General features: G+C 35.5%; 1 protein-coding gene across 2 annotated transcripts in view; it reads left to right on the top strand.

Annotated features, from left to right (window-relative positions):
• The first annotated feature begins 2,819 nt into the window (after positions 1 to 2,819).
• LOC149554572 (neutral ceramidase 2-like) overlaps positions 2,820 to 24,264 on the top strand; it is a 33,096-nt gene continuing 11,651 nt past the window's right edge. The window contains exons 1-8 of one of the 2 annotated variants that reach the window (XM_089828627.1): positions 2,821 to 3,077; positions 3,222 to 3,462; positions 13,875 to 14,083; positions 15,467 to 15,829; positions 16,012 to 16,276; positions 16,381 to 16,657; positions 16,791 to 16,916; positions 18,904 to 18,967. In XM_089828627.1, the coding sequence (XP_089684753.1) occupies positions 3,284 to 3,462; positions 13,875 to 14,083; positions 15,467 to 15,829; positions 16,012 to 16,276; positions 16,381 to 16,657; positions 16,791 to 16,916; positions 18,904 to 18,967 (1,483 nt within the window). In that variant the 5' untranslated portion in view covers positions 2,821 to 3,077; positions 3,222 to 3,283. Of the gene's footprint in view, positions 3,463 to 13,874; positions 14,084 to 15,466; positions 15,830 to 16,011; positions 16,277 to 16,380; positions 16,658 to 16,790; positions 16,917 to 18,903; positions 18,968 to 24,264 lie in introns of both variants that reach the window. The other variant, XM_089828626.1, reaches the window with a different exon arrangement.

Below are 24,264 nucleotides of genomic sequence, written 5' to 3'. Positions count from 1 at the left end.
ACATATGAGTCACTGTTAGGAGACTTTGAATCCCTGTTAGGAGATTCCAACCCTGTTAAGAGTTGTGGTATAATGTGTGCAAGAAGAGCTCATTGCCCAAACATGCACTTTTAATTACAAGAAGAGCTCACTACCCAAACAAGTAATTAAAGTTCTTCGAATACATAAGTATGGATGCTATACCTTCTTTCAGCTAATCTCTGACCTTAGCTCGATCTTGGATCACAAAATTTAGATTATCAAAAAATCACTTTTGCATATAATGTAAAACTTCACATTCACAACTTTCGCATGTCACTTCCAAATAAGCTCACAAGATGTCTTTGCATAAATAGCATGCCTTTTCACAAATTGCTGCAAGGTTGGCTAGGACCAAAATAAACTTTTCCAACTTAGAGCAAACATCTAGGATGTCGTCCCTAATTGGTCAAGTAATTATTTTGTAAACAAAATAATTCCTTTACCTTTCATTTCGATGTTATGTACATCTTAAATATCTCTTTTCCATATTGTTCGTACTAATGTCCAAGGTTATACACATCATCATCAACATGTATATTGTTCCCATATATCTTCTTTGTCAAGAATAACATCGTATAAACTAGTTGCATATAAAACAATACACTACTATAAACCATTTCCATACTTAGACAATTTTCTAATACCAAAAAGCTAAGTATCTTTACTTTCAGGGTTATCTACAAGCATGTACATCATGTGTTGCCATTAATGGCAACATTTACATATCTACATATAGCCAATTGTCAACAATAAAGGGTATCCAATGAAGGCTACAATGTTTGATTATAAACTATGATCTACCTTGTGAAAGGTCCGCCCTATTAGAGGTTTACATGATTGTTGGATCTTACTCTATTAAAGGATTTCAACACCTTGTTAGAAGTGTGCCTGATTAAAGGACTTAAAACTCGCAATAAAGTAAGCACCCTGTTAAAAAATTTACAATAGTTTGTGAGGACTACTCTGTTAAGAGATTTAACTGATTCACCTGCTAGAATGTCTCAACAATGATCCTGCAGTTGGTACTTTGCTACTAGATAATAGATCATCTCTTTCCTGATGTGTACTTGATCCTCTCTTATTAGATGTATCACTTCTATCGTCTAACTCCTTTCCCCTATTCTCCTCTAACTGATTCTGCAATGTATCTCAATTCACAACTCCTTAGCCACGATGAATGCTCCATTTGCGCATGCAAACTTCTCTCTTCGCTCCTTCCACTCTTACACACTTAATTTATTTTAGGGTTTTTCCTCCTTATGAAGACTTAGGTGACTTAGGGTTAGGTATGAATCAATGATTGCGATTCACACATTTTGCCGCTTAAAATATCCCTTCAATTGATTGTTTGTATGTACTGCATAGGGATCTTCAATATAGATTTTTCCTTATCATCTAGAATCACAAAACATTCCTTAAGTCGGCTAAAAAATAGTTTACATAGAAGTTTGTGCCATTACAAACAACTATGTCCAAAATTATTTACTTGGCACCTAAAGTGTCTGATGCTTGGCATCCACTGTATCTTCAATGCTGTAACTCAACATCTGAATGACTTGGGATCCATTGATCACTCGACATTTGAATGACTCGACATCTACTATCTGCTCGACACTTAAGTGACTCAACACTTACTAGTTACTCGATACATACTGTATAACTTAGCTCGGCATATACTATCTGACATCTTATGCTTGACATACATTACTTGTTCGACATGAACTAAGCAAATGACTTAAGTATATTGTCACTCATACGTCAAAACCAATATGAGATTAACATTAAATGCAAGAATAAGATACATACATACATACATACATACATACATACATACATATATATAATTGCATATTTTGGCTTGTAATATTCATGTACTCCAATCATATTTTCGCTCATCTCTAAGATTGATCTTTGATTCCTAAACTCACAATGGTTCAACTTGGATTACATCCTAAGTAGAAACTTGATTGATCTCACTTTCCTAGTTGCAAATCTAAATCATGAATTTTTAAAATTGACCTCCAAAAACAAACCCAATCGAATTCGTCCTAGTAGCTATTATGAGCCAATCTAAGATGTGCTTGGATTCACTTGTGAGCTTAGTTGCATTAAAAAATTTATTCACCCATTTGAGAATTATGTAGGAGTTACATAAACAATTTTTATGTAAGGAAATTATGGGAGGAATCTTGTAGCATTACTAGAGTATCACAATATTTTAGGTCCATTACATAGTGACTTGTTGTCTTTGGTCTTTCACTTTGAACCATACAACAAATTTACTAAGAGTTTGATTATGATAAATAAGATCCTCACAATTTAATAGATTCCTAAAATTATTGCTAAACAATATCTAAATGCATATTATTAATGACAAATTTTAATAACCCACAATTATTAGATTAATTAGTTACAATTTAAATCCATACTCAAAAAGATTACATCCACAATTGTACAAATGCATATAAACAAAGAAAAACAAACACACACAAATTAATGTTTTTCAAAATTTTAACACTTCAATGAATCACTTTCTAATATATGCCACAATACAATTTCATAATTATAAATATTACACATAAGATCATAAAATTATGATTTAATTTTAGTGTTTCCAGTTATCAATCTCACCTTGTTTTTCTTTAATTATTCATTGAATACTTTATTTATTTTATTAACCTAAATATTTTCTAGCTCATTGTTTTAACCTCTGTAATTCTACATCCAAATTCACCCAACGCGTTAAGTTTTGATAATTAGTTTCCTAAATAGTCCCGCGTCGCTAGATCCATTGGATTGTTTTGATCTCGCCGACGTTGAAAACTTTAGATTCTGTCTTCTGTGCCGTTCCCAATTTCTAATTCCCAAATTAGACCGAAGTCTGAAGACAAAACTTAGAACAGAACAGCTACCTAGTTTTCATTCACACTCAACAAGCAGCCGCATCAAGTTTTTGTTCACACACAAATGACTAAATTGGAGAAGCCACACGCGATCACACTCACACAGTCAGCATTTACAGATGTGAACACATTTTATATACGTCACTCATTCATGTATAAATACCCTTCTCACTGCTATATTATTTGGGTCAATCTGAAGAAGTATTCAAATGGAAACGAGAGCCAAATCCATGATACCCATGTTGCTAATGTGGATGTTTTTCTTCTTATTGGTATGTCCTCTGGGCGTCTCTTCAGAGGCCAATTATCTGATAGGAACAGGATCATATGATATCACAGGACCTGCTGCCGATGTGAATATGATGGGCTATGCAAACAGTGATCAGACTGCAGGAGGCATTCATTTCAGGCTAAGGGCAAGAGCCTTTATCGTTGGTGATCTCAATGATAATGGCAGCAGAGTCGTGTTTGTTAACTTGGACGCATGTATGGCATCTCAGCTTGTGACAATAAAAGTACTCGAACGACTTCAGTCCAGGTGTGATATATGAGCTATTTTAGTCTCCATCTTTACCCCTTTACCTTCACATAATTGGGCATATTTATATGCATATAATCTATGTGCATTTTGTATGCACACATCTGTTTGTGTGAACATATATAAAGCTATATGTGTATATCTGTATGTCTTGTGTACATATATTTGTTCAAAACTCAGAGAGCCAATGCTTCATCATTCCAGTCTTTTTATTTCCTTTTTAGGGCGTGGATTATTTTTAGTTATAATATTTTATCTATACTTAGATTATCGATAAAGTTTACGGAAGTACATGCCTTGATAATTCTTGAAACATACCTGTTGTAATGTGTATATATACGACACCAAACCACTAGTAACCCGAGGGACCGTAATGTAAACAGTAACGGTAATTGGAAACACTTGTGTGTATTTAACCCAAATTTAAACCCTGCTCGTCGGTAGTGGTGCAAATGGGAACCACTTGTAAGACCATAGCCTCAAGTACAAGTCCACATCACTACTTGTGAATCCTGATGTAATGGTAATGCGAGGCGCTTGTAGGAGCATGACACAAATTGAAACCCCTCTCAGTATTTGTGATTGAATGGCAAAGGAAGGTACTTGAAAGAGCGTAATCTAAATTAAAATTCCCCTCATCACGATTTTTGCTTTCAAGTGGATATGGGATGAAGTTGTGCTGTAATGGTAGCGAGATATGTTTGTGTGTGAACCGTGTTTCCATTTTGTAAGAATGTACTAGAAGCCATGTAACGACACATAATACATTCAATTGTTCATGTTTGTTATGTTTACAAATCATTAGAATGTGGCCCAAATCTGCAATAGATGATTAAGGAATAGATTCGAGCACAGTTTATGTTTAAGATACATTCAAGTGCAATAAATGGTTAAAAATCTTTAGAATGTGATACAAACTAGTTTGCAGTGTAAAAATTATGGGATAAGTATCGATTGTTATCCATGCTTAGAAATCCTATAAACGTAGGCCATGCGAGGTTATTGTGACATCAGATACAGCTGCCTGTGACCAATGTTTACAGATCTTAACTTAGATACAGATTTGGGCTTCCTGCCTGCAGAGGAGGAAGCAGATGCGACCAGTGGCGGATTCGGGAGCGAGCATCCGGGTGCCTCCAGCAGCCTCTGCAGGCCCAAACAGCTAAAAAACCTGTGTTTTAAATTTTTTGCCACTTTAAATACTTTATTAGTGGGGAAATATATTTTTCAACCTTTATTTTGCTCGTAAACCCTAAAGAAGCCCTAAAAGAGATGATTAGGACTATTTTGCGGATCCATACAATTTGGATTGAACATTTAATGATGAACAATATTTTGATTTTGTAATTGTGATGATTTGCTGATTTGCATTGGACTCATAAACATAGACATATATGATATGGTTTATAAGCTTATTGAATATTTGAATTTCAATGTGAATATGTGTTGGTGAATTTACAAGTATCATACTGTGATATTGCTATCAGGATTTAATTGTGTAGTTTTTGAGTCAAACTCATTGATTCATGTCTCATGAGTAGTGATTCACATGAATTCGTCTCTCATGACAATAAATGGAACACTTAGCACTCATTGGATCTAGGTGATGCTCACAGAGGTATCTCCTACTTATCGAGTATTATACTATCAAATGTTTTATTTTTTTAATAGTTCTTTCATTATTGGATAAGTTTCGATTGTAACCCATGCTTAGAAATCCTAGGAATGTAGGCCAAGCGAAGGTTATTGTGACATCGGATACAGCTGCCTGTGATTAATGTTTACAGATCTTAACTTAGATACCGATTTGGGCTTCCTGCTTGCAAAGGCGGAAGCGGATTTGGGAGCGGAGGCAGGTGGAAGAGCATCTGGGTGCTTCCAGCAGTCTCCACAGGCCCAAACAGTTAAAAAACCTGTTTTTTAAATTTTTGCCACTTAAAATACTTTATTAGCACATGGGAAATATATTTTTCAACCTTTATTTTGCTCCTAAACCCTAAAGCAGCCGTAAAAGAGATGATTAGGATTATTTTGTGAATCCATGTGATTTGGATTTGGATTGAACATTGAATGATGAACTATATTTTGATTTTGTAATTGTGGTGATTTGCTATCATACTATCAAATGTTTTTATTTTATACATTTCTTTCTTATATATATATATATCATACTATCAAATGTTTTTATTTTATATATTTCTTTCATTTCTTTGCATACATACATACATATATAGACGCACATGCATCTGTATCCCCCCACAAAAAAATTCGCACATCTGTGCACCTGCCGCCTGTGTCCGGATCTGCATCTGCATCCGAATCAGTAACTAAGGATCTTAACAATGAGCTCATGCTTACATTCCAGACTGCCTCGAAGGCAACCTATTAGGTCACCCAAAATTTACCAAGTGAAAAAAATAGAAATAATATACAAAATATGACACTCTAACCATCTGAATATCTCAATGTACTGCATTCATAAATATAATAATAAGGTTTATATACATTCAATGCTTCTAGATTGACTGTTACATATACAATTAAGCTGGAATTTGATCAAAACCCATGATCAGAAAAGAACTTAACTAGATTTGAGGGACCTCTTGGATCCACTAACCTTTGCGGTGTGTTCATTATTATTGTGATTTCTGTAAGTGGAGAAGTTATAATACTACATGATGTAAATATAGCTTCTAGGATGGAGGTATCAATGGTCCATGCCTACACACCTGATCTCATTTCTAAACTGCAAATTGCTGGAGCAGAGAATACTTGAGGTTGCAGAGTTCTGTTTTCCATTGGAGGGTTCGGCTTATAGTCATGTATAGTTGAAACTTAAAATTGGCATGTATTTAATCTCTCATATATTGGATATTCTCTCTTTCATTTTGTTCATTTTCTCTTCCTGTTCCTTGAGTTTTTCGATCAATATGTTTCCATATGAGCAAGGTCCTCTACAGCCAGATGTGAATGGGCATGGGTGCACAAATGGATAATCACTTTATAGTCATAGACTTTAATAGCCAATGGATACATTTGACTCAATTACGTGTTGTTATCCTTCCATGCAACATAATGGGATATGGAGGGTGTTTTGGTGGATGGTTTAATGTTGTATTATGAATTGGCCAGAGATTGTCATCCCAAAGCCTACATACCATAGTAACATGGAGACGTGTCCCCCTCCCCTCCTTTTTGCCCCACGTCTCAGAGACAGGGACACACTCGAAACTTGGGGATGCCGTCCCCCGTCTCCAGTGGTGTCACTAGATTCCGCCACCTCCGCCAAGGATGGGGGGATGTCATGGTGTTGACTATTTGTTGATTCGACTATTTATGTTCAATGTTCGATGTTCCAATTCAACATAATGTTCAAGTATTTACTCTTCTACATTTTTATATCTTATATTGCAATACATCTTTTCATAATTAGCATTTTAAGTACCATATGTATCGTATATGCAATCCCCCTCTGTCCATCGCTACTGTCCCCAAATTAAGGCCCCTCTGTTCCCATGTCCAGGAATCTTGTTCCCTCATTCCCCTGTCCTTGAGGGTGGTGTAACTATGATACATACTTTCTTGAATGTCCTATGTATGTTAAATGAGAAAGGTTAATAGTTGGGTTAGCAGAACTTTGCTCAACCCTTTGGCCAGAAAAGAAGTTATTTTTCTCTCTCTAGATATCTATTTTTCATTAGTAGCAATATTTTTTCTTTCTTTTGCAGCTTAACACTTACTTTATCGAGTGTCCTTCCATTACTTGGGAGATGTTATGGTTTTGGGTTTTAACCACTTTTAGTTTAACCTCTCTTGCTTTGGTTCTCTACTTTTGCTTTGTTGTTTATATGTTAAATCACTTCCACGATCTGTTGTTCTATTACCTGAGCTCTTTTCTATTGTTACTGCCTATGCTTCAGAGTCCCGTTGGCCTGCTTTGGTCATTTGTCGACATTATTTTAAAGTCTTTCCATCTCTTGTATTTGTACTATTACTCTAAAGATCTGTCTCAAAAATTTAAGCTAAGGAACAAAAAGCAACAAAGCACCATACTTTTGTTGGATTTTCAGGTGAATTTATCTTTGTTCATTAGGTTCTCATTTAAAATGCCATAATGATCAATAGTAGCCAATTCAACTTTTTCTATAGATTAGGAATTTTCTCAATGAACGATCCATTCTCTGTAAACTTCATTTTTTTCCTCAGTTTGAATCGGTAAATTCTGCTCTTTTGTACTCTTTAGGTGATACACCATTCTAGAACTAGAAAAGCTTCAGTTTTTAAAGTTGCTTATGTTCGTAATTCCTTGAAGTCATTTTTGTAATCAGTATGGTGAAGGATTAGGGCTTTCTTCCATTATAAAAGTAGTTAGAAAATAATCAGAGTTTGCTGAGATAAAACAGTCCTTTATGTAGAAGAAATCATATGAATACCTATAGATGCCCTTCTACTGAAGAATGCATATTGTTTACCGCTTACTAGTAAACAATATTTAATGCATTCTACTGAAATAAGAGATATATCAGAAAGAGTAATTGCAAAACGTTATTAGAGAACTGTCATGGATTCCATTAATCCCAACAACAGGTTACATTCACAAGGTTACAAGTGAGAATGATAGAACATAACATTGCTGCCCTCTTCCATCCGAGGGAATGTACATATAGTTTTTGAGGGGGTGCAACATGAATCGTCACGACCACAACTACCTACCCCTCAGTTATACTAACTACCAACAACATGATTAACACTAACACATTTTAGACAACACATGTTTTTCCCGATGGCTTAATACATTTTTGCCGACAACATCACCCCCCACCACCCACCACCCCCCCCCCCCGGCAAAAGGAAAAAAGAAAAAAATTCGTCTCCGGATGACGCACAACAAAAATGAGACATCTATATACAATAGCAAATCATGACGAGGAAGTAGGTGGAGGGAGCATCCCTGGAGGAGGAGAGTGTGTCACTTGTGCCCTCAGTTGGTACACTTGCTTTGTCCAGAACTTGAGATTGCTCTATGTGATTATCTGGTGTTCTCAGACTGACTGCACCATTATATAGGCCTTGAGGATCTCTTTATTCTCCTTGTCTACCAACTCCATACTACTTTCCAGACGAGTCTCCAGCATGCCCTTTTTGTAGTCGTTCCTGTTGCAACGGAACCGCACATCAAGCAAGATTAGTGAAAACAGTTACAATAGCCTGTGGGAAATGTATATCAGATTGAAGACAATACGAACAAAACAAAGTACGCCCGTGCAGGTTAAAGGGAAAGAGAAAAACACTAGCTGAAAACCTAACCATTCTTTCAGCACTTATTAATTTTGTAGAAGGCAACAAAACACATTGAGACTAAAAAACAGAAGAACTGAAGGAAAAAGTTAGGCGCTTCAGCTTCCATCAACAGAGCTGCAATTGTGCTGTTGTTGGGAGTAAAAATTGCAGGAAACATGGATAATGGACGGACTAAAAAGAAGGTGCAAACACAGGCAACCAAAGAAGTTATCACACTGGAGACTATCACCTTCGAAGGCCTAAATGATGTAGAGTGTAGGAAATGGTGGATCGATACACCACATGATGATCCTATTAAACAATAGCTGAGGCATGCGCAGGTCCATTGGGCAATTCAATTGGCCATCTTTTGCATACAAGATTTTGAGGGAGTCTTGCGTGTCATGATTTAGGCATATGACAGGTCTCAGAGGCAGTCTGGATTCATGTATCATCACCATCAAATTATTGTATCTTTTGGGGCAGTCAAATTGACGAAAGTGTTTGGGATCTCTGACAATGACGCCAAATGTTTACTGCTTATTGGTAAACGATATTTAATGCATACTACTGAGATATGAGACACACCTGAAAGAGTAATTGCAAAACATTATCAGAGAATTGTCATGGATTCCATTAATCTCAACAACAAATTACAAGGTTACAAGTGAGAATGATAGAACATAACATTGCTGCCCTCTTCCATCTGAGGGAATGTACATATAGTTTTCAAGGGGGTGTGACATGAGCTGTTACGACCACAACTATCTACCCCTCAGTTATACTAACTACAAACAACATGATTAACGCTAACACATTTTAGACAACACATATTTTTCCTGATGGCTTAATACATTTTTGTCGACAACAAGTCTAAGAAGCTAATCAAGACTATAGATTATTTTGGCTAAACTACCCTAACAAGCCACCCAAATCATAAGAATCATAGCTGAAGAAAACAATAATGGTCATGCCCAAGTTGCATTGCCTCAGGGATCAAGAGTGTTTTGAGGAATGCTTCCTCATACTTTTGGTGAGGAGAGCATCCATGGTCCACTGCGTACTGCCATCCAATAAGCCATCAACTTTCATCCATAATTTTTTTCAACTTTTATTATCCTTACCTTTCACTTGCCGAAATTTCTGTAATTTGGTTAGGCAATCTTGCTTGTGGGATAAGACATAGTTGTGATACAAGGGATAAGTCTAGTTTATTTTCAGTCTCTAGGAAATTTATCATCTCTAAATCCTGTTATTCTGAGGACCTTCAGAAAACTGCTCTAAACAATGCTGAAAGTTTTCCTCGCCCTTAACGAAATGGTCAATGCAAGAAGCTTTTGTTGGGTGAGTTTGCGTGGGTATGGATGAAATTGATGTCATTTCCTTAGGTAGAGCCATGAGGGACACAATCGGAGAACCAAATCCCCATCTACATTTCGAGGCTTTGAGATTGATCGTTAAAATTGCAAAAAAAATTGCACATGGTTGTGCCAAATAAAATCTTTGTTGAGGTTGCCTGGTTTTGCATTCATTTCATGAAATTTACAAATCTCAAGCTAGGAGAATGTTTGGCCATCCAAAGATTTTGTTGCCCATTGTGTTGCAACGGAAGTACCTCAACAACACCCTTCCAAGCTCAAAAATTGTATCTAGGTGCATTGTGAAGAGTGAATTTTGATAGTGTGTATGATGGGCTTTGAAATGTCAATCATGGTATACAGTCTCACATCTTGCACACAAAATTTTCTAGCTCTGCATTTAGTTTCACAAAATCACCCACATGCTTAATCAAAATTTGAATAATTGCAGAGTTTCTTCATTACTGGAAGAAAAGGGTGTAAACTCATAGCCATTTAGGTAATTTGGAGATGGCAGCAGTCTCAAGATCAAACAAGGGAGCCCATGGTGCTGTGAAGAAACCAAATTTTCCAAAAACTAAGGGTCATGCTATTGCACAAACCTGCAATCATCAAGTAGAGTGGAATTGCAAAAGAAAGGAACCGTGTTCCAAGACCTCCACTGACAGAGCCTCCATGTTGCACTAGGTACCATTTGTCTAGGACATCAAGTCCTGAACAAACGGATGCTTCCTTAAGCATATGAAAACAAGTCATAGTCTATTGATACCATCCACTATTGCCTTAACACAATCATTCTATTAGAATATTATAATGTTTCTTTTAGTGGTCATCTTAATTAGTCTTTAATTTGTTAAGTAGTTTCTATTTTTGTCTTCAGTTCACGATTGGTTCTTTTAGAAATATCATCTTTGTAAATCTATATAAGGAGTTTTCTTCTTCTTTGTTTAATACAATAACAACAACAACAACATCATCTATTTACCATAACATGGTATCAAAGCAAATTGATGAGATTTCATAAAATTTGGTGAATTTTTAAAGAAAAATTTGAGCCTCTTTTGATCTAGAATTTTTCTCAAAAATTTGTTTTTTGATATTTTAAAATAAAAATTGGAGGTATTTTATAAAATTTTGTTGTTTGTCTTAGAAGACTTTTGCTTAAAATTGCGAGCTTGGTCAAGGGTTTTGAATTTGATTGCACGATTTCTTGGTTTGGGCAAAAGTCTCTGATTTTCGAAGGTTGCATGTATTTGCATGTGCATTTTGTTACTTGCTTGTACTTGCATATGCTGTTTTACCATGCGACGTCTCGTGTTTTGCCACATGAAGATTTTTCTAATGGGTTTTCATAATTTTTTCCCTTAAAATTTGTTTTGATGGGTTTTTCATATTATTTCCCTTAAAATTATGATGGGTTTTCATAAAATTTTCCCTTAAAGAATTCTCTTTTAAGTTTGTAATTTTTTCCTCAAAAATTATCTATATTGGGTTTTACAATTTTTCCTCAAGAACAAAGCATTATATTCTTTGAATTGTGTCTTGGATTCTATTGTTTTCTTTTGATCAAATTTTCACTTCAAAAATCATGTTCAGTTTTTCTGATTTTTGTCCTAAAAAGTCATGGCTTTTTGTAGTTTGTTTTGGGGCATCATGCTCATCTACAAAGTTTGGAGGGTTTGCTGATTTTCCCTCAAAATCGTGCTAGTTGTTCTTAGTGTTTGTCTCTATCTCGTGGGAAGAGAAGCTTTGTTATCCAGCATCAGGTTGGATTTTTTGTGATGATTTTTGGTCAGATGTTTTGCTGATTTTGGTAAGGATAGTGGCAGACTCATCTTAGTGGTAGAGTCAGTGGCAAGCTCTCGCCTCTTGTTGCATAGCATTTTGAAGAAGTGGACACCCTTCTATGTTTCGTTTTTATGGATGGCTTCTTGGTCATTAACAGTTTGCAGATCTAGAGAGGGTCTCAGCATCCTCAAAATGTTTTGAAAAATTTATGACCAAAAGACAAAAGTTAGATGATGGCCATATATGGAGGGTAGTAGAATATTAGAATATTTCCTTAATGGTCATCTTAGTTAGTCTTTAGTTTATTAAGTAGTTTATATTTTTGTCTTTAGTTCACAATTGTTTCTTTTAGAAACATTGTCTTTGTAAATCTATATAAGGAGTTTTCATCTCCTTTGTTTAATACAACAACTACAACAACATCGATTTACCATAATGCATCCAGGACATGAAAATTAAGAGGATTTGCATCTAATACCATCACATTATCACCGACAAAGTAGGAGAATTTTTTTTTATTTGTCCACAGCACAGGTAAAGGTGGATCACGGTTAGGAATACTCTTTAACTTGGCAGTTGAAGAAACTGAGCCATTTGTTCTGTTCGGTAGCACCAGAGATTGATTAGAGTTTACTGTCAAGATCTGTGACCTACAAAAATAACTACATTTGTGGAAAGGGTTAAGTGAGTTTTTGCACCTGTTGATTTTAGGGACTGCCAGTGGCAGGGCTGCCACAGCAGAAACAAGGGGCAGTGGTGGGGGAAAGGGAGCCTTTCCTTAGTCTACCTGACACTCTCCCATTCTCTGTTTCTTGTTGTCACCACCCTCAGCAGAGCTCGTTATTTTACTGCTGCTCCATCTTCTTCCTTTGCACACTTTTGCTGCTTCTGACCACCATTCTAACTCCCTACTATGAATTTTCCTCACTTAAGTTAATTTTGAAATGGTATCTGTTTGACGGAATCCATGGGCAAGTTAATTTAGGGTTTTTCTCTTCCGGCTGTTACATTACAGTGAATAAGATAAAATGAATTCTGCAGAAAAGGTTGAAATAAACAAGATAAACTTTCTGGAATTTGATCTCAAGGCATATTATTTTGAGGCCCAACTTTGTGAAATCTTCAAGAAAGTGTTATAAAAATGGTAAAGATTATCCAGTGGGTGATCTCCAGCAGCTGCTGTTATCATGCAGTCTAGGAGAGCAGACATTATAAAGCATAGGAAATAGATAAAGAGAGAGAATGAGATAGGGATGGAGTAAATACTAAAATTCAATTGTGAGATGGGCCACATTGGTTGGAATCTTAGTTACCGATTTGGGATACGAATCCAATTCGGGCACGTCAATCGGATTCGTGGATTCGTGAGTACACACACACACACACACACACACACACATACATATATGTATATATATTATATATATTTATTCCAAGTTTGGTTTGTGGGTCCTTGGGGATTCGTGAAGAATTCATGATGAATTCATGCAGGATCCTTGTTTTGGACTGTGGATTCGTTTGGATTTGTGGTCCGTGGATCCGGACGGATTCACAATCCAAATCAAGGATCCTGCCCAAATCCTGGCACGAATCTGGATCCGGCCTTCTGGGCATGAATCTGGTAATTGGAACTTCTATACATACCGTAACTAGGGAATTATTGTTGTTTAGACAACTATCCTTTCATTCTTTTTTTATAACTTATAGTTGGCAAGTATGATTTTACTGTTCAACTTCAACTCACCTGTTTTTGGTAGGAGTATTCAATGTCAATTTCTTAGCAAACAAGTGGACTTCTCAATTTACTCTATAAATTGATAAATATTTATGTATATAGCTTGAATGCTTGTTTAATGTTTCATTGTGAATAATTTTGTTCTTACTTTTCTTCCTTTGCTGCACGTGAAATGCAATCAACTGTTTGGAAACTATATATATTTCCAATTTCTGATAGTGAAAATGTTGGTTTGTGTTTGTCTCTTACAGGTATGGGGAACTTTACAATGAGAAAAATGTAGCCGTAAGTGGTATTCACACACATGCTGGTCCAGGAGGCTACCTTCAGTATATTGTCTATATTGTTACCTCTCTTGGATTTGTTCGACAATCATTTGATGTTATTGTTGATGGCATTGAACAAAGTATCATACAAGCCCATGATAATTTGCATCCTGGGAACATTTATATAAACACAGGTATGGGAATAAAGCAATTGTAATATTCATTAGCAATGAAATAAAACCATATAATATAGCTTGATCAATCATCCTTGCACCAACTTGTTTAGTGTGAATTTGATGCTGGCATGGATTAATCATGAAATAGAATTTAGGGCTTACTCATACTAGTGCATATGCATGTATTTACGTGGTATATGGTCACACATAAATGCTGAATCAAATATAGGGCCTGCTTATATTAGTACATTTTTGCATGGTATTGTCTTTTGGTTTTCTATGAGCACATATTGTTGTGAGGGCATTGTGAGTAATTCTTCTGTACATGTAGCATTGTGAAGCAGTAGTGGGGTATTTTGTGTGTCACTGTATAATTTCAGCTACAAAGTGACAAAAATCTTAAATAGCATCTGCCTTGGAGTGGATCTCCTTGGAATGTTTTTGGTTGGCCATAGTTCTTTGGCCCTACCCTAGTTTGGTGGTCTAGCAGGCATGTCAGATGAATCATATTCAATGTAGCCGTGCATTAAGAGTTTGCCTTTGCAGCTCTACTCTAATTCTAACAAATGCTTCATGCTCTTCTGGTTTCAAGTCAAGAAGATCGGTACTGTAACATCAGAACTGAGTGTGAGTGTGTTCCTAGTGTATGAGAAATATTTGGGATGTTCGGATATACCTCTAATTGTAAAACATTATTGTGATCATAAACTCACATTACCAAATATGGAGAAGTGTATATGATCTTAAATCTGTCTCAAATATTGTTACATGTTTAACTTTCTAGGTTAATATAATGTCATTATTTTGTCTTTTTCTGATGGAAAAAATTATCTTCCAAGTCCCGACTCCCATTTAACCACATGGATACTAAAAAATGGCTCGATTGTCTTTTGTTATGGGTCCTTTGACTTGAATAATGGTCCTATCCAATTGGTATTTTGTAACCAACTATGTCTTCGTCATCATGTAATGATCACAAGGTTGCCTTGCATTTGTTTCTAACTTTCTAGCGAGTCCTTTTTGGGAAAACTTGATATATAAGAAAATGTTTGATATCAAATTATGTCTGTTGCTCAAAATGCTAGAATGCCAATCAACTAACAATTCTGCCAGCCATTTGAACAACAATAGCAATACATGATACTTACATCCAAGACACTGGACGAGTAATTCATAAAACACACATATGATTTGGTATGGCTCAATGTTTTGCATTCGTGCTCCCTAAAGCATCTCTTGAGAAGGTTACACAGTCTACTATATTGTTTGCTCTCCAAAAATTTCTAAATGATCATTTAACTAATAGTAAAAGGCACTTTCAGATCCCTCACTGCTTCTTTTAGCTGATGTTATTGGTGATACTGTTCAGATCTAAAAACCATATTATGGCAACCTTTTCAGGTGAGCTTCTTGATGCTGGTGTTAATCGCAGCCCCAGTGCTTACTTGAATAATCCACCAGATGAACAAGCACGATACAAATATAATGTCGACAAAAATATGACTTTGCTGAAATTTGTAGATGCTAAGGGGGGTCCTATAGGAAGCTTTAACTGGTTTGCAACACATGGAACATCAATGAGTCGTACAAATCGATTGATTAGCGGTGACAATAAAGGAGCTGCAGCACGTTTTATGGAGGATTGGTATTCAGAAAAAACCAGGGATTCTCCAACTTCTGAGAGTTCAGAATCAATGAAAACTAATTATAATGTCAGTTCATTTAGCCAGTACAGAAGAAAGTCAAGCATGACTCCAAGTATGGGTATGTAAAGACTGAAAATCACAATTCAATTTTTTTGGCATTGATCCTCACACTTCTTGTTTTACATAGACATTGTAATTGGAAGAGTCACAATGCTTATTAATATATCAAGTATTAAACTGTGCGATTGAAATAAATGATTAGGTGGAAAGTTTAAAATATAACCTAATGGATTCTTGCAGATGAGAGTCTTTACAAAATTGCAGCATCACATAAGAGCAGAGGTGGGAAATTCAGTAAACGGATGATTAGTGTTTCAAGTAGAGTTCGGGGATCCATGGTGAATGGAGACAAACCACAATTTGTAGCTGCATTTTGTCAATCAAATTGTGGTGATGTGAGTCCCAATGTTTTAGGTGCTTTTTGCATAGACACAGGATTGCCTTGTGACTTCAATCACAGTACTTGTAATGGAAAAAATGAACTGTGCTATGGGCGTGGTCCAGGGTGAGTATTTAGTAATTTACCCTCTGAAGGCATCATGTTGAGATTTGTTACCGTCCATAGATTGATCGACAGTCCTGTGTCTTGTATACTGTTTTGTATGACAGATACCCCGATGAATTTGCAAGTACCCGCATTATTGGGGAAAAACAATTTGAGAAGGCTATCGACCTATTTAATGGTGCATCTGAACAATTATCAGGAAAAATAGACTACCGCCATGTATATCTTGACTTTTCCAAACTTGAGGTCAACCTTCCCCCAGCTGCACCTGGAGATTCAGAGTCTGTAGTTAAGACATGTCCTGCTGCAATGGGATTTGCTTTCGCTGCAGGAACCACTGATGGGCCTGGAGCTTTTGACTTTAAGCAGGGTGATAATAATGTATGGCTTCCCTTGTGATAAACTTGGTACTATAATTGTTTGTTTACACTCAATTTATTATGTTATTTACAGTTACACTGCTTTTGGGCTTAGAGGGACCGCTTGATTCGTTCCTCTCATGGCATTTTTGCAGGGAAATCCATTTTGGAAGTTAGTGAGAGATGTATTGAAAACACCACCCAAAGAACAGACAGACTGTCAGAAACCAAAGCCAATTTTGCTTGATACAGGAGAAATGTCTCTACCATATCCATGGGCGGTAAGTAAAGAGTGCATTAGAATGGGAATCTTATGGATCTGAATCAGAACAAGTTTTTTGGCAGTTTATAATATATTTATATGTTCTATAGAAATTTATGTCTCTGTTATTGAGTCATTTTACAACTTTTTTATAATCGAATATCAATTAGAGATATCTTTCACATACATGCATTAACATTAGACCAATACAAGCTCCTTATGAGCAAACACATTAGAAATCACTGTTTACCGTATAGGGTAAACGGATGTTAATCGCATTAAGAGACTAGAATGTAACACAGAACAAGATACTTTATTCATATAAGCAGATATGCAATTCCAATTACAATGATGATCCATAGATCCATTCATATGCTTCCCGAAGGGTTGACTCAACCGTCACGCAACCTTTTGGATACTAACTCATCCCGTCAGCTCTAATATAGTTTTTACCGTCAACAATCACTTATGGAAGACCAAAAGTCACTACTTAGAAATCCATTTTTATTTAGAAACCACCACCTACGGAAGATTAAGAGTCATAACTTAGAATTCCACTTTAGATGGTCCCTATGGGGAATTGAACTTGGCTCTCCACTATGAAAACCCAGTCTACATTTATCAACTGTTTTAGTTATCAAACTCTATTTATATTGCTTTCAAATTTTTGGATTTGATTGTGTATAGTTTTTTAACATCAACGTTTCAGATCATACTACATGATCCATCATTAGGATGCTAGAGAGAAAAGAACATAAGATGGATCATGTAGTATCCTGATGATGGATCATGTAGTATGATCCGAAACGTTGATGTAAAAAAGCTATACACAATCAAATCCAGAAATTTGAAAGCATTAGCATGGATTGTGGAAATCTAATAGATGTCTATTTATATTATTTAGGTCTTGTATTGATATTATGGGATTACAGGCTGGATGTCTCAAGTATATGCTTATGGTGACAGTGCTATTGAAATTCACAATTCTCTAGGAAACCATGTGGTATCTTTTGTAGCCAGAAATTGGTCTGTTCCAGCACTTGCTTGTTAAAGCTTTATTGCTTGTGTATAGAACCCTATTTCAAAACTTCAAATTAATTCAGCCTTTTCGTGGGGCCCCAAGATTTTGACAAGGCTTTTACTTATTTTATTTGTCTAATCAGCCAATACTACTCTCAACATGTCAGCCAGAGCTGACAATTTCACAATATTTTCATTCACCACTTGTCATGACTCACAATCCATAATTAAGTCTATAAACAGATACTGAAATACAATCTTCTCTCCAGTCTTGTTGGATCATTTGGCTTTTGGATTTTCTTATGCAATGCTTTCCCATACCTAAGAATATCTGACTTGGGAATTACTTCAATCACCTCAATTTAGTTGAAATATTTTGTTGTTTAACTATTGTTATTATAACCATAAATCATGGATAGTGCTCAAGTTTTGCAAAAGCAAGATTTGTGCAACAATTTACACTGGTAACACCTAAGATAAACTAAGTGAGTTCAACCCAGAAAATAGTATTTCCTGCCATCAAAACCTGGTGTTTTGTAAGTGATTTTAGTCATTGACATTTGACATGGATTATCTTTTGTTTACATGGAGAATTTGGTTAAAGGCTTTTGAGTGCTTGGTTTGAAACTTTAGTCTTTGTTACATATACTCTCTTTGCCTGGTTAAGACTAGAAATAACTGCACATGGATCTAGAAACAATCGTCGTTGATGGATTTTGTATTGTCTTTGATGTAAAGTTGTGTTGGTATTTTCTACATAAAGCATTTCTACATATGCAAAACTTAAGATTCACTTTCTTATAATTTATTCAGCCAGTTATTTTTTGGATGCAAATTCTAAAAAAGATTGATACTTGAATTGGATGAAAGAAACTAGATTTTTGAAATTCTTTCATTATCTTTGATATGCATTGGCATTTTCTTTGCAGAAGGCATGCCCATGACAGAAAAACTTAATGTTTACTTTTTTATTTTATTTTATGCAGCCATCTATTCTTCCTATCCAAATTCTAAGGATTGGGCAACTTGTTATCCTTTCTGTACCTGGAGGTATGCATACAGACAGATAAATAATAAATATCATGTGTGGAACCAACTACTTCTGATCAATATATATTAAAAAATGTGGAAGAATTATGTTTTTTGAAGGGTTTTGGATAGATAAGTAGGAGATATTTTCCACAGCAAGTCAAATTGTGATATTGCTATCAGGATTTAACTGTGTAGTTTTTGAGTCAAACTCATTGACTCATGTTTCAAGAGTAGTGACTCACATGAATCCATCTCTCATGAGAATAAATGGAACATGTAACACTCATTGGATACATGTGTTTTATACTTTTTCCTTCTTGTTAATAAAATCTAAGACAAGTGAATTGGTCAACTGAGAAATAGATGAATCACATCTAATCCAACAAGTTGAGCCGAGTCTGTAGTGCTAGTTGATATGAATTCAAATTTTATTTTGAGCTTCATTAGCTGAGGAGGACACACTTACCTTGAGGAATAGGTAGCAGTGAACAGAAATAGGTTAAAATGCTAATGTGCATATACACCCTAAAGAGCACACGAATATATTGAGAGGTGGGGGTGTTGGGTGAATCAGTATATTAACAACTTTACCAAATTAAAACTTTTATCCAAACAGTTAACTTCAAATGCTGAAATGAACAATTATGCACATGAACACAATAACACAAGATTTACGTGGAAACTCAATGCGGGAGAAAACCATGGCAAATAATTGCTTTTTATATATAAACATGATCTTTTACAAATTGGTTTGTAGGCTCCAACCTACTAGAGGCTATGACCTCTATGTTTATGAGCACCGACTCATTGGAAGCTCCGACTCCCACATTTCGTAGGCACCGACCTATTGGAAGCACCAACCCCCACTCCTTATCTTCGTGAGCACCAACCCACTGCACACAAATTGTTCTTCCACCTTATTGACGTTGTTTACTCAACTGATGCTGGATACTTCAATTTGCATAATTTCTCTTCTTCAATTCAATAATTATATCTGCATGATTTTTATTACCGTACGGGCCTTTCTTCCTTTTTTCTCTTCACTCTCTTTCCATATATATATATCAGATTAAAAATCTGAATATATAATTCTTTTATTATATTCTTATCTCTTCACTCTCTTTCTCTCTGAATATATATATCAGATTAAAAACCTGAATATATAATTCTTCTATTATATTCTTATCGCTTCTCCAACTTCATTCTTTGCAAATGACTTTATTTTCTTATTTATATCTTACTCATAAAAGAGTGTTACTTTTCAAAATCAAGAGACACATTATTTTAACAATAGACTATACCTTGGTTGCATCTTATCCCAGTTTTTAATTTCTTTGTTTATAGGTAACTTTATTAAAGATGTCTGTTGTTTCTTGTAATATGATGGCCTTTCTTTTGACCATGTTGCCTTCAACTACCTTGTGTGCTGGCAATTTGCATGATATCTCTGAGTAAATTTATTTTCTCTTAATACTGACGACTTCACTCCTATATAAAAGATGCATCATATTAGTCTTCAATATGTTTGATTCATATGCCGTTCTTGATATATCTTCTCTTTATACTGCCACTGATTGTTATCGTTGCCTTCAAAATTATTCTCATTGCTGCCAGTATAAGTATTGTTCGCTGCTGTTGATATAAACTCCATTGGGACTCCTTAATTCAACGGGCTTCTGGTTGCTATTTGATTGTTTTGTCTTAACAACAGATTTATAAATCTTTTAAATATTATGAAGATTCCCGACAGCACTCTGTATTGACACAACGAAAAGCTGCCATTTCAATGGTTTGTCATGAGAACTCAATCATTTTTTTATCGCCGGAAACACATAACTTCATAATATTCATGTTGCCGTGTATATACTCCGGTCCATAATCCATATGTATTTCACTAAATAAACTTGCCACTTTCATTCAAACCATATATGATCCACATCACTGCTATATATTAGTTTGTGCAATCACATTCTGATTGTGTAATGAACATTATTAATTCTGATTTGTCTTTCAGAATCGCTGACTGCCTCTTTTCATTACTGCTGTAGTATGTAACTCCACTGCTGCATATCCATAGTCCACACAAGACATATGCATTAAATCCATAACTATGTGGGGGACAGTTCTGCATAATTCTCCATATGCTGGAAACAAGCATTGATTATTTTCATCCTCGGCAACATTATAATATCAATGGCAATTATTATTAATTGGACCGAATAACTTAGTGACTTTATACCTATTGACTTTTCTTTCATCGATACTTTTTGTAATCAGTCCATATAAAATCTTCTGGCACTGAAGTCGTTGTATATGAATAATGTTTTCATAGTTTTTCCTCTCAAAATATATTATCCGGTTTTTCTTCATACATATGGAGTGCTTTTCAACCTTCAGTATGTATTACACTATTTGTCAATTCATACTCCATAATTTTACTTGTAATGACCTGGACAATGAATTTCTTCCACAATAGCTTTGATATTTATCATATTACCTTGCTCATACTCAATCTTTATCTGTTCAGTACTGGGCATATAATATTGATGCCATTTACATATGGTCTATAAACGTTGAGGTTTGTGCCTTCAAAAAGATGATAATCACATCTTCAGTTTGCTTTCATGAAATGTTTTGTAATGTCAGACATCTTATATAATTCTGAATAAATTAGAAATAGTTCTCATAACCATTCTTCTAATCCAAGGAATCCAATCTTTTCTGTATTAATACTTGCATGTTCTTCATCATCGCTCAAAGATTAATGATATCATAGTTTGCATCTAAATATACATTCACTTAAAAGTTTGGCCTTTGACATTGATGGTGGTTATGCTAATTTTATCCTTGCTAGTGAAGCCCTTTGACATCAATGACAATTTATCAATCACACCCTTCAAAGCACAAGACATTGAGAAACATTAAATTCCCAGTATTATCACACTAGAGATTATTCCTGTAGAGATATGCTATAATATTGATTTTAAATCTCTTTGGAATCTGTTCTTAGTTGATCAGTAGTCTTGGGTCTCACCTCCTTTGATCCAGTTCAGACACAACAATACCTTTACAAAACATTATAGTTCCACAATCTGTAAAAACTGTGAGAGTTTTTGCATCAATGTTTTGGATCGTACTTCATGATCCATCATCTTTAGTATTACTCAAAACATTGATGCAAAAAGCTCTCATGTCATTAAATCCATAAACATTCTTGACTTAATGGCAACGCCTTGGTCATGACTCCACTTTTTTACCACACCTAGAAGACTTTCTGTTGGTATGGCCTCTCCAACAGCTCGCCTATAGTGCAGTGGCATCATTAACCAATCAGTTGGCTAATAGGTGGTCCAAAGCATAAACATTTAGTTATAAGGATTCTGCATCTACAATTGTGATGGCATGTGGCAGATGCTCTTTCAAACTATGGCCATTGCCTAGGCTTGTTTGACTGATTGACAAAACCATTTGAATTGTGAAATTGTGGTAGAAATAATATTTGTCCTTATCCTCTTATAATAATACTTCTATGATTTAGGCAGACCTTCATCAATGATAACGGTACATCCATTAAATCCTCTTAAAGAAGATCCTGATGCAGTACGTCTATGAAAGGTCTGCCTAAATCATAAGATCCTGATAACAGTGCGTCCATTAAGCTCTCTTAAAATATTTAAATCTAAATCCTCTTTTTCTTTTTTTATTGGTAAATTCTTCTTGCAAGGTTTCCTTGAACTCAAATGCTACGACTAAGAGATATCTCTTTTGTCAAATTCACCCAAGACTTGCACTTGGCCTCATTAGTTAGGGTATACTACACATGGAATTGGATGTGGTAGTTTTCCCAATCGAACATTTTCACTTTTACATTTTAAGCATGTAACACGCCTTAGGATTCTTTGAACACAAGTCTCCCTGTTGAAAACCTCAATGATTTGCCACATGACCTCATCCTATTTTGAAAATGAGGCATACTTGGGTCCTTAATATGGCTGATCTGATCATGCCTCAAAAGTGTTCCCATGGTTACACATAGGATTGGGTTAGGCCATGCATTGCCATATGTTTGACAACTACCTCAGTGTGTCTTTGTTGCCATAACAAGGTGCTTGCCCATGAAAATGAAACCTAGGTTTGTGGTGTGAGTCTCATCCTTCCATTACTTTCTCTAAAACACTGGGGCTAAAATACTAGGATAAACACTTGGGAAAATCACATAGGAAAAATGGGGTTGTGCTTGGGTCTTATATTGTTACTCCTAAATTCTCAATCATGCGTCAGGGCACTCCCACGCCCGTCACAAGGTGCCTACCCGTGGAAATGGGATGTGGGTCCTTACTGTGAAATTCATCATTCCACTTCACTCTCCCAAGCCTGTTGAAATATAATTTCTTCCCCCAGACATTATATTTAAATTCAGGTTTGATCCTCAACTCCAAGTGTCCCCAAGACCTCTATAAAGTGCTAACCTTGGAATGGAATGTGGATTTGTAGTGTGAATCTCATCAGTCTACATCATTTGCCCCATGCCTGTTAGAATTTAAAGATCTTTTTCTAGACATCATATTTTAGTCTTCAAAGATGGGAATTCGGATATCAGTTCTCTAATTTATTCTGTTTTCTTTTCTATTAAATAAACATATTTAGATCAGGTCCTTAGGATCATAATCAACTTCATATATTAGTTGGCTTCAGTTAATTCTTGGATTCACAAACTCTTTAATAACAAGAGCACCAGGTCAGTTAAACTCTGATGTATAACTACATGATTCCAGTCTTCAATTAACAGCAGACTTAGTTCATGTCTGTGCTATCAGAGCCTTATTGTTTCCCTTGTAGGTTTGATATCAGAATTATGGCCAGGAGGGTATTTAAAATGATATTTGATGCATTTGATTGGAGAAATAAACCCTTTCCGCTCCAAGGGATATGAAAATTAAAAGGCGTCATGCCTTATCTTAACTATCTTTCAAACTTATGTACAAGTGCACCTGCATTTGCTTGCTGGTTCAAGTTCTACTCAAAATAGAATTCTCACAAATGATTCCTTGTTTAATTAATTCAAATGCTGGGAAGAGGCATTACTAAATTTCAACTCATCAAACCTTGCCTAAGTCAATTATATAAAAGCATTCTTCCAAAACTTTGTGCTTTTGGGACAAACTAATCTCTTTGAGCAAATCTTATGCTTGAAATTCTTCTGCTTCAAAGAATTGAGTGGGATGAGGCCTTTTCCAGGTATTTGCTGAGTATTGAGAAATTTGACAAATGTGTTGATTTTCCAAATTTGTTTAGTGTCTACTAAATTTTTCCGA

This window comes from Cupressus sempervirens, chromosome 5 (genome assembly GCF_028749045.1).
Source record: "Cupressus sempervirens isolate cs-2001-9-10 chromosome 5, ASM2874904v1, whole genome shotgun sequence".
NCBI classification, from domain to species: domain Eukaryota; kingdom Viridiplantae; phylum Streptophyta; class Pinopsida; order Cupressales; family Cupressaceae; genus Cupressus; species Cupressus sempervirens.
This window is presented reverse-complemented; position numbering and strand designations above follow the sequence as displayed.